Source organism: Typopeltis vanoorti, chromosome 24, assembly GCF_054136105.1.
Source record: "Typopeltis vanoorti isolate ZY-2024b chromosome 24, IOZ_Tvanoo_1.0, whole genome shotgun sequence".
NCBI lineage: Eukaryota > Metazoa > Arthropoda > Arachnida > Uropygi > Thelyphonidae > Typopeltis > Typopeltis vanoorti.
Genome location: NC_143572.1, coordinates 19,279,169 through 19,295,780, shown reverse-complemented (window position 1 = coordinate 19,295,780; position 16,612 = coordinate 19,279,169). Strand labels below are relative to the sequence as shown.

The following is a 16,612-nucleotide window of genomic DNA, read 5'->3' as shown; positions in this document are numbered from 1 at the left end:
CTGTGAATTCCCTTTACATGATCTGCTTGGGCTCAAGGTTTCTTTAGTTGGCTTTGTTGCCTTCATTTGGGTTTTCTACCATTCTCCTAATGCTGATGATTTTATTACCCTATTTAACCATTTATCTCTAAAAGTTGATTGCATATCTAATTACTCCAATAGTGAGAATAATCTTTCTAGGGTTTCAATGTCCACAATTCAGGCTACCTTCTCTTTTCCAACTTTACAGACAAAGTTGGAAGAGAAGCTAACTGTTTGCTATCAGTAATGATTTAACTAGCTCTTCCTCCAGATATACTATTGATGTCTGTTTCATTTTTTGCAGTTCATCCTTCTCCCAGTCATTCTCATCCTTGCATCCTATGGCATTACAATAGTGCCATATGGGATGAGCTTTGGGATTTCTATGCCTTCGTTTCCATGTCCAGTGACTGCTTCCATTTTCTGATTCTAGCACCTGCTCTGATCTAATAGAAAATATTCTTGCCTGGTTAAGTGCTTTTATCTTCCACTCGACTCAAAATACTTGACCCTTATCCAAACTGTGAGGCACTGTCTAAAGCAGTTCAAGCCAAAAATTCAGCATATCCAGCAGCTGAAGTCTAAAACTTCATACTCTCACTCAGTTTATACTGCAGCTCATAACAGATGAAAAAAAAAAATTAAATCTACTTTGTAAGGGCCAAATATACCGAGTTTGTCTCCTGTTCAAATGGCACTCAATGCAGTAGGATGCAACGTCTGTCCTTCCACATTGTTATCTCTTTTACATCCCAATGGTAACATCTCTTAAAGATAAGGCAGATCTCTTGCATCAGTTTTTTAGTTCAACTCTTGTGTATGGGGGTTGACATTAAAAAAAAAAATTTTTTTTTAAATGCAATGAATTCCTGCAATTCCATAAGATATTATGCACTAGGTTCCTGCCACATACATCTCATTCCTCACCATTGCAGAAATGATTAAGATCCTTTGGATTCTCTCTAGACAAGGTAGTCAGTATATATTATAATTGCCTGGACTATATGTTCCTGTTGTTGGAAGTTTCCATCACTCAATGTTGCTGTCTACTTGGTTGGCAGTGATATTCAGGTAGGCCACAACATTCAGCCCTTGTTTTACTGATATCAAGGAACTAAAGAGTTTTAGAGGTCCTAAATCATCACTTCACCATTATGCATTGTGACCACATCACATTGTTCTTGCATCTGCTTGAAATACTAAGAACTGTGATTCATCACTTACAATCTTTCTCTGGTCTACTAGTGGCCTTGTTTTTGATGGGTAGACATGGCACTCTCTTATGAAAATTAATTCTGCAAACCCAAGACTTAAATTTGCACTTGAAATAGAAGATAACATCCATTGTTTTCTGGATGTTCTCATTTTGCATCAACCTAATGTTAGTCTGTGGTTCTCAGTATATTACTGGTAAATATATTAATGCTGCTTCATGTCATCACCCCTGTCAAAAATATGGTGTGATTAAAACTAGTTCAACATGCACTTAAGATGTTCTCCTGATTCTCCTTTAAATAAGAAACTATCATTAATCAGAGCTACTTTCATCACTAATAATTATAATACAAAAATTAATCATAAAATAATTAATAATTATAACCTTCATCCTAATCCAAGAAGTTGCTAGAATTTCAATTTCATATGTTAAAGGGGCTGTCGGAAAAAATAGCGAGATTTCTTTGCCTCATTGACCTAGAAGTTTCTTTCCGTTCAGTTCAAAAACTAAGTTCCTTCCTAACCTCTCCAAAACACAAATATCTTTCTTATCCTGGAGTTTAGAGGATCCCTTGTTCATGTGGCTTTGTTATTATGAGCAGATGAATCATTCAACTCAGCTTTGTCTTTGTCTATATATTTGTTGATCATCTTTGTCTATATACTTAATCTCAGTTGGCCAGCCACACTTTTATCCACTAGGCATAGAATTCATTGTAATAAAACTAAAGTCTTACACACAAGTTATTTTCTTCTTGAAAGATTATATAAAAAAAGGTGTGAAGCCCACATTCACAGTCCCAACCTCAACAAAAAGATTGCCTTAAACTTTCCCAATTTTGGGAACTCATTCAAAGTAACACTCCTAATTCCTGTGTTTCATAAAATTGTAATTATTTAAATTTCTTTGAATTGTAATAGTTGTGGATGGAATTAGCTTCCTGCAGTTGATATGCTTGCAATTTAAGTGTTATTCTTACGGTGTCTACCTCTTTTCAACTGTATTGCCAATGGCTAGGAAAACCTAGCTGAAAATTCTACAAATATTAAATAATTTTTTCCTAACATAAGTGTCATTCTGTTATTTTATAATTTTATCATTAAGAAATTGTTTTGGTAATTGATTTAAATCTGGTAGCTATTTTATATTTGTGCAGAACTTGGGCTGATTCGTTAAATTATTTTCTTTAGATTTTTGGGAACTCTGGTAAAAATTATTCTGAATGGTTATAAATTGCAAAAGGATTCTTCATATTAAAGTAATATAAACTTTATAAAACTGAATTCCATAATATTGTATCCATCTATTGAGTTCTTATACTTTAAAGATATGTGTATATAATTTTCAGAGTGCCAAACAGAATGGGTTGGTATTTCTAGTTAATGCATTGTAGATATTCATGCAGTATAGTATTTTAGTATTCATCATAACAAACTTTTTTTTTTTTTTTTTGGTTGTAAGTAATTGTTGCTAAGTTCTGCAAAATAGGAACACATATTTGCCTTGTTATTATATTAAAAAAAATTTTTCTCCCCTTTCTATAGAATACTTCTCGATCTGGAGCACCAGGATTAGAAGAATGTGAAATTTGTCTCAGGGAGCTTCCATACACTGTGAGTCTGTTTTTAAGATGCAGAAGTTCTTGCTTAATTTTCTTTTTTTTCTTTCATAAATTCATAAATTACATGCAAGCGTATTATTTATGCACTTCTACATTTATGTAGAATTTACTATGAATAGCATAAGTGGCATCCCATATTCTGCATTATACTTCAAATCACCCTTCATTGTCATCATTTGTACTTTATAAACCTGTAAGCTTATCTTTCATGACTCCTTCCAGAGATCTGTAGCTTCTCAAACCATAACTTGAATACTATAAGATGATTAGTCTTTTTGCCTGTATATATTTAGTATATAAATTGCATGTGTTCTTCTGGCCAGTTTACCTGTTTTGCAGAATGAAAAACCAGAGTTCCCAAGAAAACTCTGCTGCCTCCATATGGACTGGCAAACTCACCTTAAGCAGAAAATCTCCTTAAAGATTCTTTCCATTCCAGATGGGATTCATAAGCTCAGTTTTCAAGTTTCTGCCAATGCTTCCAAGAGACTCAGCAGTGACTCATCTAGTTGTCTGTAATTATACATCTTTTGTCAATATCCAATTTGCTGTTCTGTTTGGTATGCTGAATTTATAATTATAGACTCTGTAATAGATGTCATAAAACTAGTGATTTTCACTGAGTGCTACAGTTCTGCATGGTAGATGTGAATATGTGTCATATTATAGTCAAAACAGCCTTGTGAGGCTGAGCAAGGACTATAACATAACAGTGTTCATCATCAACGAACCTCTATAATATTCTTTGGTAATTCCTTATATTCAGCATGTGAAAAACTTTGTGATAGAATGCATTTTGTCTCGAGTCTTCTAAATGATAAGTATATTAGTTCTGTAGTAAAACTTTTTTCTGATTTATAGGAGAGCATTATGAATGTTCTAGGGCTTATAAAAATGCAAGTTTTGTTTGAAAATTATTAATTAGAACAGTTTTTTTCTTCTTCTTCTTTGAACCTTGATTTCATTGGCATAAAAGTAATAAAAGCAGAATATTTTCAAATTTTCTCACAGATCACAGTTTTTGGAAGACACAGTTTTTGCTTGCTTCTATCGTAAATAAATTTTCTCAGTTTACACAGATATCAAAACTTGTTATGCAGAATAAAAATTTGAAAAAGAATACAGGTAACCCTCGTACAACGCGGATGTTAGGTTCCACAGAAATGCTGTGTTATATAAATCGCGTTATGGTAGATTCAGATCACATAGAAAAAGTAGGGTTATGTTCCGAAATCGTTTTTTTAATTATATAAACAACAATGACGCATCCAACAAAAATATTTTTATTTAAATCAGGTAATTCATGTAAGTTAAGAAAACATATAAACTATGAAACGAAATACATAGTATAAACTTATAAAAAATACAAATTGTACGTAAACTTAATTGCCCGTAATAAATAAATGTTTTAGGCAAAATAAAATAAAGGGCATATTTTAATCGTCATCACTGTCTTCAAAACGAATATTTCGTAGATGTTCTTTATTTACGAGTGGCTAGATGTCGTCATCATCACTTGAAATCTCTTGGACATCATTTGTATAATTCTCATTGCATACTTCAGCTGGTTTAGTTATCAAGAAATCAGTAATAAGACCTTGCTTATCACTATGCTGCAATTTTTTTTATTAAGTTCATAATATGGAGCTAAACAAATATCCAATTGTCTCTTGAATTTTCTGGAGCGCTCCATTGAGGGATCATTATTTGTAAAATAACGTCCTAACTCTCTTGCTAAGTCCAATCCTTCTGCCAATTTCTTTAAACTGAATTCTTTAACAGATTCATCACAATCAGAATCTTTGGCATAACTTTCCCCGCCATTTGGTTCGACTTCATCTATTAATTGTGCCAGTTCCTCATTTAAATCTCTTTCCCCATCAATTAATTCATTAATTTCGTTTTCAACCATATCACAAAAGCTCTCTAAGTGGCCATTACTATAAAAATAAAATTTTTACATAAAAAAAGCATTACATATTGTATGTAACTCACCAGAAAATAAAATGCCCAGCTTGAGATTAACACACACTTATGATTTTTAGTGGGTTTTCCTGGCAGAAAACGAAGACAACTTTCAACAATAAACACTTTATACGGTAAACAATTGACGAACATGTGTGCTAAAGGCTATTCCCCTAATATAAATTCGCTACTTACAACTAGATGCATGATACGGGCAGACGCAAATTTAACAAAGATAAACTTTGATTTTTAAGTTGTGCGGTGAAAAATATATGAAAAGATAAAGGGTTACTACTATTTGTAGACTGTGTTTTTATCGAAACCGCATTGTATAAGTACTGCGTTGAACAAGGGTTACTACAATTTGTAGACTGCGTTGTATAAGTATCGCATTATATGAGGGTTACCTGTATATCATAAATGGCATATATTACAACCTCATCCACTTTGCTCATATAAGGAGAGGTATAAAAAAAAAAAAGAGAAGAAATTCATAGTCATCAACATGCAATTAACTTTTCAATTTACACTGATGTTGAAGTTAGTACTTATACAGTATAAGATGTGACAAAAACATTTTTTGTCCTATATAGAATATTATCAGCTTGCTCATACAATCAAAAGAAAATACAGGAACATGAAAAGAAATCAGGAAATTAAAAAAATACGCGATCTTTATTCATCACAATCCATTTCCAAACATTCCTCCAGTTCATCATATTCCCTTGCATGCCTGCTTGTTGGTAAAGTCTTGTAGAAACATGACAATCTGCACCTAGTAGGCTCAAGACTGATAAGGGATCTCATTTCTTAAGAGGATTAATTCCCAAGGGTGTTTATAAGAGAGTGACACATTTTGTTCCAGTAGGTCTCCCTTTCCTTCTTCTCTTTAGATCCAGTGTTCTAAAGAGTTTCAGTATCTACACTGTACTTGAAGTAGATTTTGTCTAAAGCTGAAGTGTACCATAGCCATTTAATATTGAGTCATTGCACTTTCTCTCCTCCATCATTGAGATTTCATTTCACCATCACATCACTGAGAAGTTGGGAAAAAGTAAGGAAATCATTCTGCTTCATTTCACTGACTTTGAACTGAGTATTGACATATCACGTTCTGCTATCGTCATACATCAACAACCTTAACATATCTTATATTTCCATACCACTTTTACTTCCATGAATATTGAGTGCTGATTTTGTCTAAAGCTGAAGTGTACTGTAGCCATTTAATGTTGAGTCATTGCACTTTCTCTCCTCCATCATCGAGATTTCATTTCACCATCACATCACTGAGAAGTAAGGAAATCATTCTGCTTCATTTCACTGACTTTGACTGAGTATTGACATATCACGTTCTGTTATTGTCATACATCAACAACCTTAACATATCTTTTACTTCCATACCACTTTTACTTCCATGAATATTGAGTGCTGACAGACCTAGTATTGACATCTTGTGAATCTTCTTGAGAGCAACAAGAACCCACAGAAAATTCAGTTTAAAAAAAGTGACATATCAACTTCTGCCATCTTTCTATAGATTTAATCAGCAACACATGAAGATAGTTTTTTGTTAGCAAATTTCAAAATAAAAAAATTACAAAATGTAAATTATTTGTATCTATGGTTTCACTAAAAGTATAATAGTATAATGTTTTAAATAACGACTTCACACATGTAAAAGAAAACTAAATATAATTATTTAAAATAAAGAGCCAAAAGGCTTCAATTCGGTGACGTAAAAATTATTTAAATTAAGGGGATATTATATCTTCTATCTTGGAGTTCCTTATTCAGCTTTGAAATAATGTGGGATTTAATATCCCCTTAATTTAAATAAATATAATTATTTATTACTCCTATATATGTCACTAAATATGTCACAAGCTTTATTCAGAGAGAAGGCAGAAGAACTGGTAACAAAACTTAAATTCTGAATAAAAGAATAAGAATAAGAAAAGAATAAGAAGCCATACAGCATGCATATAGTATCACATGTCTCGATCGCAGCTATTGTAGGTACAGATGCATAATTAAAATTATAAACAATTAACAGCAATCACTTCCCAAAATTTAGAGATAGGCATACAGTCTGTCTGAATAAGATTAGGATGGTGGTGTAGGGCTTCACACAATTGAATAAATACACTATCACATTTGAACCTACTGTAGTGTAGCATCTTGGTATGGTATGGTATTGCACAAGAAGCAAGGCCTGAACCTTCAGATTCCAAAAAATCTTATATAATCTTGATTCTAATATTACATACAGATGCAATATTAATGAACTAAGGCTTGAGATTGCACAGATTTTGTATATAGCTAAACCTTCTCCTCCTTCGAATATTTCTTTATCTGAATTACAAGCTCTGATTTTTATGCCAATATTATACCATTGTAATAGCAAAGTCTGACAGAGTAAATGCAACGGTACTCGTTGATACTAGTGGTTATAATCACAAACTTGATGTTTTACTCTGGGATAGATCTACTTATAATATTATTGACAGAGATGCTACCCAAAGTCATCTAAACAATGTGAATAAATTGTTAGATCAAACATATTTCTTAGATGATGCTAATACTGTTGAAAAGTTGCAGATCCATCATGCTTTTTCTCATGTATTTATGGCCTTCCTAAAGCACACAAATCTGTTACCCGTTACATCCTATAGTTGATTGCATAGGATCTCCTACTTATTATTTGGCAAAATATCTTTCAAGACTTCTACAAAATTTTATTGGGAAAACCACCTCTTATATGAAAAATAGTTTTCACTTGAAAGAAAAACATCCAAGATCTTCTCCTTCAAGAGTCTGAAATGATGGTTTCCTTTGATGCAGTTTTGCTGTTTACAAATATATCACATCAAGAAACTCTGCAGCTTTTACAAGTAGATTTCCCTGATGACATTGTCAAATTATTCAAGTTTACTATCAATGCCAGTTGTTTTACTTGGCATAATAAATTATTTCAGCAGACCAAGGATTCTGTGATGGGTAGTCCTATATTGTTTTGGCTGATTATTTTTATGGAGTATTTAGAGGATCAGATTTCTAACACCATTTTCCCTTGAACTTGCATTACATATTTATAATATGGTCTTACTCTGAAATAGAACTACTTCCATTTTTGGGTAAAATTACCTCCTTAAATGCTTGTATCAAGTTCACCATTGAATGTGAATCTAACAACAGTCTCCTCTTTTTAGATACTTTAATACATTGTAACTCTTCTGGTAATATTGACTTTTCTGTTTATGGAAAGTTATCCTTTATAATCAGATATATCCATGCATCTTCACATCATCATCATCCCTCACAAAAAAAAAATAGGCATTATCAAAAGCCTTGTACGTCGAGCACACACACAGTTTCTTCTTCTGAGTCTCTTCTATTAGAAGAATTAAATAATTTACTTAATAATTTACTTTCTGTATCAAGATACACCTTGATACAGAAAATATTTGATAATTATCACCCCTCTTCCAGATTGCAATCAGATGTTAAAAGGATCAGTATACCTACCTTAAAGAGCATCTGAACAAATATCAAGGACCCTTTGTAGATATAATTTGTATACCACCTTTAAACCAGCCCAGAAGTTGTCATCTTTTTTACTGCCTATCGATGATACATTATCATCTCTATCTTTGCCAGGTGTTGAACAAATATCTTGTTCTTGTCATCTTTACTACTTTGGACAGACTGGCCATTTTGCTACTATTGCAATTCAAGAGCATCAAGATTGAATAAGATTTTTGGAATCTGAAGGTTCAGGCTTTGCTTCTCGTGCTATGTAGGGTTCACTGGAATCATATCAAGATGCTACACTACAGTGTAGCATCTTGATATGATTCAAATTTGATGGTATATTTTTTGAATCGTGTGAAACCCTATTGTAATCTTAATTGAATAGACTGTATGCTTTTGGAAAGTAAGTTTTGGAAATTAATTGCTGTTAAATTGTTTATAATTTTTTAAATTAATTAATAATACATCTGTACTTACTCTCTGAACTCTAACACAACTGCAACTGAGACACATGATTCTATACGCATGCTGTACGACTCATCCTTGTATTCAGAATTTAAATGCTATCAGTTCTTCCTTCTCCTTGAATGAAGCTCATGACATATTGACTGAAATATTTAGGAGTAATAAATAATTCTATTTAGTTTTTTCTTACATGTGTGAATCAAGCTGCTATTTAAAACATCGTACTATGTCTAATGTGCATGTCCCTATTAAACGTTTAGTCACTGAAGGTATCATTAATGAAAGAGTAGAGAAATTCTATGGTATCATTAGAGTGACAGCTCACATAAAGATAAAAGATAAACTGATTCTAGTTGAAGATTCAAATAGCAGAATCACAAATGACTACAGAAATTTTAGGACAATTTGGTGGAAAAAACATGACTAATAATAATGGTAAATACTTGCTAAATTTTTGTTCATGATGTGGAGCATTTAATATTAAAGCCTCCATCGTAAAGTCGTGTGTAATTTCACATGGAGAAAATACACAAGAAACATGAAAACTTGCGATTACATTTTGGTTGACATTAATATCCTTACACTAGTCTTGAATGTAAGTTAGGAAGTTTAAAAAAAGTGAAGATCACTATCTAGATCTCAGCAGGTTAAAAATGAACATTACATTAAAACAAAAATTTGCAAGAAAATTTTCCAACGAATGAAATTTGAACAGCTTTCAGATGCAAACTATAGGTTTAAATATACAAATATTAGTTTATTAAGAAAAAGAGAGTTCATAAACAAAAATAAAACCTTAAGAGATAGAATGGCAAAATATGAAAAAACATTGATAGATTTAGCCAAAGAAGCATGTCATGCTGTCTTCAAAGATAGAAAAATAAGAAAGTCTGGTGGATTCAAGAAGTTTAAAGGTAATCAAGCAAAAGAAGAAATTGTATCAACAGTTCCTGAACAGTAAATTAGTATTTGTCCTTAAAGAATATAAAGTAAATATATATAAAACTAACTTATGTGAAAAGTAATTGAACAAAATCATGTGAAGTGGAATGGAGGAAAGGGCACCACAGAAGGTATTGAAGATGATTAAGTCATAAAAACTGAAGATATGGATTATATTTTAGTTATCTAAAGTCATTGCTTAGAAAATTATTAATTGAAGTAGCTTGCAACAGTGATAGAAAATAACTAGGAGAAATACTGTTATAATTTCAGTATTGAAAATAGAAAACATCTGTTTGAAATCTGAAAGGTAAAAAGTTAAGGGGAGATGGCATTTAACCAGGAATGCTGAAATATAAAAAATACAAATATGGTATTTCCAGTAGGAACCACAAGGAGAAAACATTAAGTAAAAATTGTTTATTCAGTGACTTTTGCATGCTTATGGCAGGGTTTCTCAAACTTTTTCTATGACGGAACACTTCACAAATCCTGAAATTTTCACGGAACACCTTGGTTATTTTGTAATGTATTAATTAATAATTAATTGGTAATGTAGCCGATTTTTATTACTAATTAATAATTAAAACATCAATTAAATTTTAATTTAATTGATGTTTTAATTAATTTAATTAAAGCATCAATTAAATTAAATTAATTTGTGCTGATTTTCATTGACATACGCTATTCTGATCACCAAATATAATTATAATATTACAAGTACTTACGAGTGGATGCAGACTCTTTCTCCTATGTGCTGGTAGTTTCCCCCTCCTTTTGTCCTGGAGATCTTTGTAGACTGTCACAAACACCTTCAATAAGAGATTTCTTAATACCAAAATTAAATAAAGTGCCTTGTCTCTTATTCATATTAGAATTTAAATCTCTATTCGTATTACTTTTAAAAAAATCACGGTACTCCGGTTTCAGAACAAGCACTTTCACCCTACAATACGAACTTGTGAAGAAAGTATTCAGTATTACTAGATCTGAGAACCAGATACAGACTACCTTGATCTTCAATTTCGTGGAAAAATGTTCTTTATGCTTCCTTGCTGATTGGTCACTGACATTTGCAACACAGATGTTATTTCGTTCAGTTTTGTGAACACGCCGCCCATTGTTATAATCGGCTTACAGGCAATTTTTATGATCGGTCATAAACGGCGGTATTCTCTTTCCCGATTGTTGAAAGATTTCGATGTGTGAAAATTAACGATATTTCATGAATATTTCCATGTTTAAAAAATATGCTGCTTGGTCATTTCCTTCAGTTTTCAGAACAGAGGATGTGCCACCATTGTTATAATCCGCTTGCAGGCAATTTTTATGACCCGTCATAAACAGCGGTATTCCCTTTCCCAAATGTTGAAAGGTTTCGATGTGTGAAAATTAACGATACATAGATGTTATTAGGCGTTCTGGGTCTGAGCTTTTCGACATATTCACGAATATTATTCTCCTCGGAATATTTTTACTATAAAATATTTATTCATGAAAAATGCTTAGAAACCTAAAATGACAAATTCCAGAACTTCTCGCGGAACACTTATTCACCTTCCGCAGAACTCTAGTGTTCTGCGGAACATAAGTTTGAGAAACCTTGTTCTATGGCATACATCAGGAATAAAATATTTTAATATGAAATAAAACTTATAATAGACAATCCCAAAACAAACTACTAGATATACAATAGTCATTAAATTGATGGTGCACATTTGCTGAGATTTCAAACATGGCTTATTGTTGAGCTGTATGGTGTAATGTTTATCATAATCTCGTTCTCAGCTTCTTTAATCTCTTATGTATGCTAATCATAGTTGGTTTAAAATAAAACCTGGTTCAAACTTGATTTTTATTGCATTGTGTTGGAAAGCACATCAATTTCAGCAGTTTCTGTGAATTTGTGAACATAGCTATTAAATTTGACATGTGGCATTCTTGTGAGTTGCCAGTACCTGATGCTTTTCATTGGCAACTCACAAGATCACTTTTCATTATGAAAAGCTTGGCCAGATTTGTGCACTTGTCTTTTTCCTGTGCATCTTTAATATGTTCTTTCAAACAAATTTTGCTTGTATGTTCCATCTATCTGACATAACAGGTTCTCTAGGGCAGAAAATTTTATATACACCTGGTCTCTTAGGTGGTGAAAAAGGTTGTTTTGTTGACCTCAGTATCATGGTGACTTTCATCATTGGTGTGAAGGCAACTTTTAAGTTGTGCTGCTGTAACATGTTAGCAATTTTATCTGAAACATTTCTTATTATCTGAAACATTTCTTATACAAGGTAAAGAAACTGCACCTTTGTAGTTTGTTTTCTTGTATAACATTTGATGGTTTGTAAAATGTTATTTGTAGCTTTAAAATTATAGCCATTTTTCAGGAGTTCTTCCATGAGATCATCTATTTCTTGTTCTCCTTTGTTGTTGTTACTTGATATAGTGTATGTTCTGTCTTTGACACCTCACTTCTGGGTAGGATGGTGGAAAGTAGCATGTAAATATTTTTCAGTATTGGGTTTTTTCTATATACCATGAAAGATAATCTGTTTTCAGCAGCTACCAAGATTAAAACATCTAGACAAAGAAAGTGTCCTCTTTTGTTCAACTTTCACTCTAAAACATATATAGTGATTTATGCTATTCAGGAAGTTTGTAAAACTATAAGGTGTTTTTCTTTGGAACCTGGCCAGTCAAGGAAAATATCCACATACCTGAACCATATTTTGGGCTTTGTGTGGCATTTTTCAATGGCCATTTTTTCGAAGGATTCCATGTAATGTATGCTAGGTGTGGAGAAACAGATCATTTTTCTATTTGTAATAAGTCTCTGAATTTGAAATCTGTTGTTCCATAATTCTTCTTTCAAGGACAACTCCTACCCCTTTCCCAAAAAGCCCTCTTTGCCCATGTACCACATTTTGGTTATTTTGCATGGCAAAATACCTCTTTTACTTACAAAAAGAAAGTATAGCCATGGGCTCATCACTGTCTCTCCCTATTGTCAACTTTTATATGGAAGCCTTTGAACAGTGTGCTCTAGATTCCTTTACTTTAAAACCCAAAGTTTAGCTCAGGTATTGTGACGATATTTTTATTATCCTAGTTCCACAGCTGCCAAACTTTAGATTCCTTCCACCTCAATAAACAGCACGTATGCATACAATTCACCATTGAAACTGAACAAACTTTTTCTGGATACACTTGTTGTGCCTTCCTTTGCGCAATTTAACCTTCACTTTCTATTCTTAAGCCCAGTCTCACCTGATTCCTATACAGGAATAAAAAGGCATTAGTTGATTTTGATACTCCTCACTACATACGTGGGTGGTCTGAAATGTTCTCGGCCTAACAATGAAAAAACGAATTTATAGTTTCACAATAATCTTTATTTTTCAACATAATCTCCCTTATGACTAATATATTTATTCCAGCTATGCTCCAGCGCCATTATCCTGTCCCTGTAGTGATTCTCAGTAAGATCTGCAAAATACCCCACTACAGCTGCAATCACCTCTTGATTCAAAGAAAAATGCTGACCAGCGAAGAAGAGTTTTAGGAAGAGATAGAAGTCAGAGGGAGCCAAATCTAGGGAATAGGGTGAATGTTCCATCAATTCATAGTGCAGATCCCTTAATTTTCCCATTGCCAAAACACTATTGTGGGCTGGTGCATTGTCCTGATGAAAGATGATTTTTTTCTTCTGCAAATTGGGTCTTTTCTCATGAATTTTTTTATCATCATCATCATCAAATTCCCATGTACCCTCAAGGGGTGTACAGGATATGATAGTACTACATGAAAAAAATTACATCATTACTAACTTCCTATCTACAATTTTCCTCCAAATCAGTCTGTTACTTGTCAAGACTCCAACATTATCAGATCTTATTTTTCTATCGTCTAAGGCACTTTGTACCGTATCAATCCACCTATATCTTGGTCTTCCTCTGGGTCGTTTTGCTGCCAACCTAGCAGAGAACACTTGCTTTGCTAATCTTTCCTCGCCCATTCTGTTTAAGTGACCATACCACCTGAGATTAGCTCTGCTAACGCATTCCTGGATGCTGACAATGTCAAGTTCTTTCCAAATATCCTCATTTTTAATATGATATTGCCATTGATGCCATCTGTTCACGCCTCTAATCTTTCTCAGGACTCTCATATCTGCGGTCTCTAGTCTTTGGTCAAGTTCAGTTGACTTCCCACCATACCAGCTTTGCTGATTCTGTTGTCTGTTTCTATATTTAATTTACCATCTTCAGTAAAAATCGTGCCTAAGTAGGTGAAATGTTTTACTTGTTCCACAGGTTCTCCGTTCACAACACAGTTGACATTTTCAATGATTCTGCCTATTTTCATTGTCTTTGTCTTTTTATTGCTGACCTTCATACCATATCTATTACAACAGCTATTCAATTTAGTCAGAAAATCTTGCAGACTTGTAGCAGATTTATTTAGAAGTATAACATCATCCGCATAAAGCAAAGAGATGACATTAACATCTCCAATTTTGATACCATGTTTAATACCACTTTCCTTCATAATGTGATCCATATAGATAATGAATAACAGAGGGGATAATGTACATCCTTGTCTCACACCAGATTTAACATTAAACCATCTTCCTGTACTTCCTTCAATTCTAACTGCTGACTTACAACTCAAATAAAGACTTAAGTATTGCTTGATATAATGCCCCATTGACACCATATAACTGCAGCATATTGAATAGCTTCTCTCTTGGCACCTTGTCATATGCCTTTTCCAGATCGACAAAACTTAAATACAGATCTTTGTTATATTCCCATGCTTTCTGAACTATTTGTCGTAAAGTGAAGATCTGATCCTGACAGCCTGTGTTTGGCTTGAACCAGCTTGTTCTTCACCAAGCTTTTCTTCCACAATTCTTCTCAATCGTTTATCAAGTATACTTGCATAGATCTTGCCAGGAACACTTAGTAGGGAAATACCTCTGTAATTCTCACATTCAGTTTTATTTCCCTTTTTATATATGGATACTATGAGAGCTTTACTCCAATCATCGGGAATTTGTCTCTCTGTCCAGACTTTCTGAACTATGCAGTGCAGCCACTGTAAGACTCTTATACCACCATACTTCAGCATTTCTGGTCAAATATCATCTACTCCTGCTGCCTTTCCACATTTCAAGCCTTTGATGGCTTTTTCTACTTCAAGTATGAATATGTATTCCTGACTGCATGCCTAGTCAGTGTTTTTTACCACTGTGCTGTCATCACCGCTTGTTTCATTTAGCAGTTTTTCAAAGTAATCACTCCATACTTCAAGGATATCTTTTTCTCCTGTTTTCATGTCACCTTTATCATCTCTAACTCCTTTTACAGCACATTTTCCTCCATTCCTAAGCTTTTTCAACAACCTCCAGAATATTTTGCCTCCTTCTTGATATTTATTTTCTATATTCTTGCCAAAGTCCTCCCATGACTTTTGTTTGGCTAGTTTTACACAGTGTTTAGCATTCTTGCATTTGTTTCTATATTCTCTAAGGGCACAAGCTAACTTATTTGACAGGAACTTTTGATATGCTTTCTTCTTTTCCTTCACTACCTCTTTAACTTCCTGTGTCCACCAGGGAGTTCTGATTTTTTTATCCTTGCACACAACCTCATCACGCCTCTCTGGCAGAATCAATCAGTGTTTTCTTCAGAGTTTGCCACTGAATCTCCAAGATTTGATTCCTTTTCTCAAACTCTTTCATTTTTCTTCAATAATCATTGTGTATTTTAGTCTACAGTTCACATCTGAGAGCTGCTCAACTTTTATTCCCTTTAAAACTTTCTTACATGTTATTCTTTTCAATATGAAATTCAATTTTATCCTGCTCAAGACTAAATAATGATCACTTCCAATTTCAAATCCTCTGTACACTCTGGTGTCCTGCACCAGGGAGAAAACATCACTATCACCAATAACATAGTCAATGAGACTTTTCTTATTCCTAGCCTCTTCTCTCCATGTGAATTTGTGCACATTTTTATGTTGGAACATGGTGTTGGTAATGACCAGTCCATGTCCTGAGCAGAAATCCAACAGATATTTGCCATTATTATTAGCTTTGCTCTTTTCTCCAAATTTTCCCAAAATATTTTTGCATGTCTCACAATCATTTCCTACTCTACTATTTAGATCCCCTACAAGGACCAACTTTTCCTTTTTCATTTTGTCAGTTGCTTTTTCTAGAGCCTCAAAAATTTCCTCCACTTCTACTTTAGTAGAACCTTCTGTGGGACCATAGGCACAAAGAAGTCTCATTGTCCAGTTCCCCATTCTCATATTTGCCCACATTACTCTACTTGAGACTGACTGCCATTCAAGAAGATTAGCATCGTATTTTGTGTTGAATACTATGGCTACTCCTTCTTTTCCTGGATTGTCATTGCCTGAATATATCATTTTGTATTTATTGCTCAGAAAGATCTCACCAGTTTTGGTCTTTTTTGTTTCAGTCACCCCTATTATGTCGATCTGGTACTTATCTAATTCCTGAGCTAGCTCCATTTCTTTGCCATTCAGGCTTCTTACGTTGATAGTTCCGATCTTTAACTCTGGTGATGTTGAGTTGGTGTTTGTTTTCAGCTTTGTTCCAGTAGCTGATTTTTCGCTGTTCGCCCTGGTTCCCTGGCGAAAACAACGGGGGGGCCTTGTTTAACTGGGTGATGCCCCAACTGGCATTAAATTTTGTCATGTTGTATCATCATTTTTTATTTTGGTTTAACCAATAAGAATACAATTTGGTCGGCTAAATCCTAAATTGCCAGCCCATCCTCGTTTGTTCAGTATCCAAGTAGATACCCAACAGGGTG

General features: G+C 33.6%; 1 protein-coding gene across 1 annotated transcript in view; it reads left to right on the top strand.

The window, feature by feature from the left end:
- The window catches only part of LOC150092972 (E3 ubiquitin-protein ligase arih1-like), a 222,666-nt gene that overhangs the window by 56,520 nt on the left and 149,534 nt on the right, over window positions 1-16,612 (top strand). Inside the window, exon 4 of the mRNA XM_090414057.1 lies at window positions 2,782-2,850. Coding sequence (XP_090270183.1) covers window positions 2,782-2,850 — 69 coding nt within the window. The remainder of the gene's footprint in view (window positions 1-2,781; window positions 2,851-16,612) is intronic.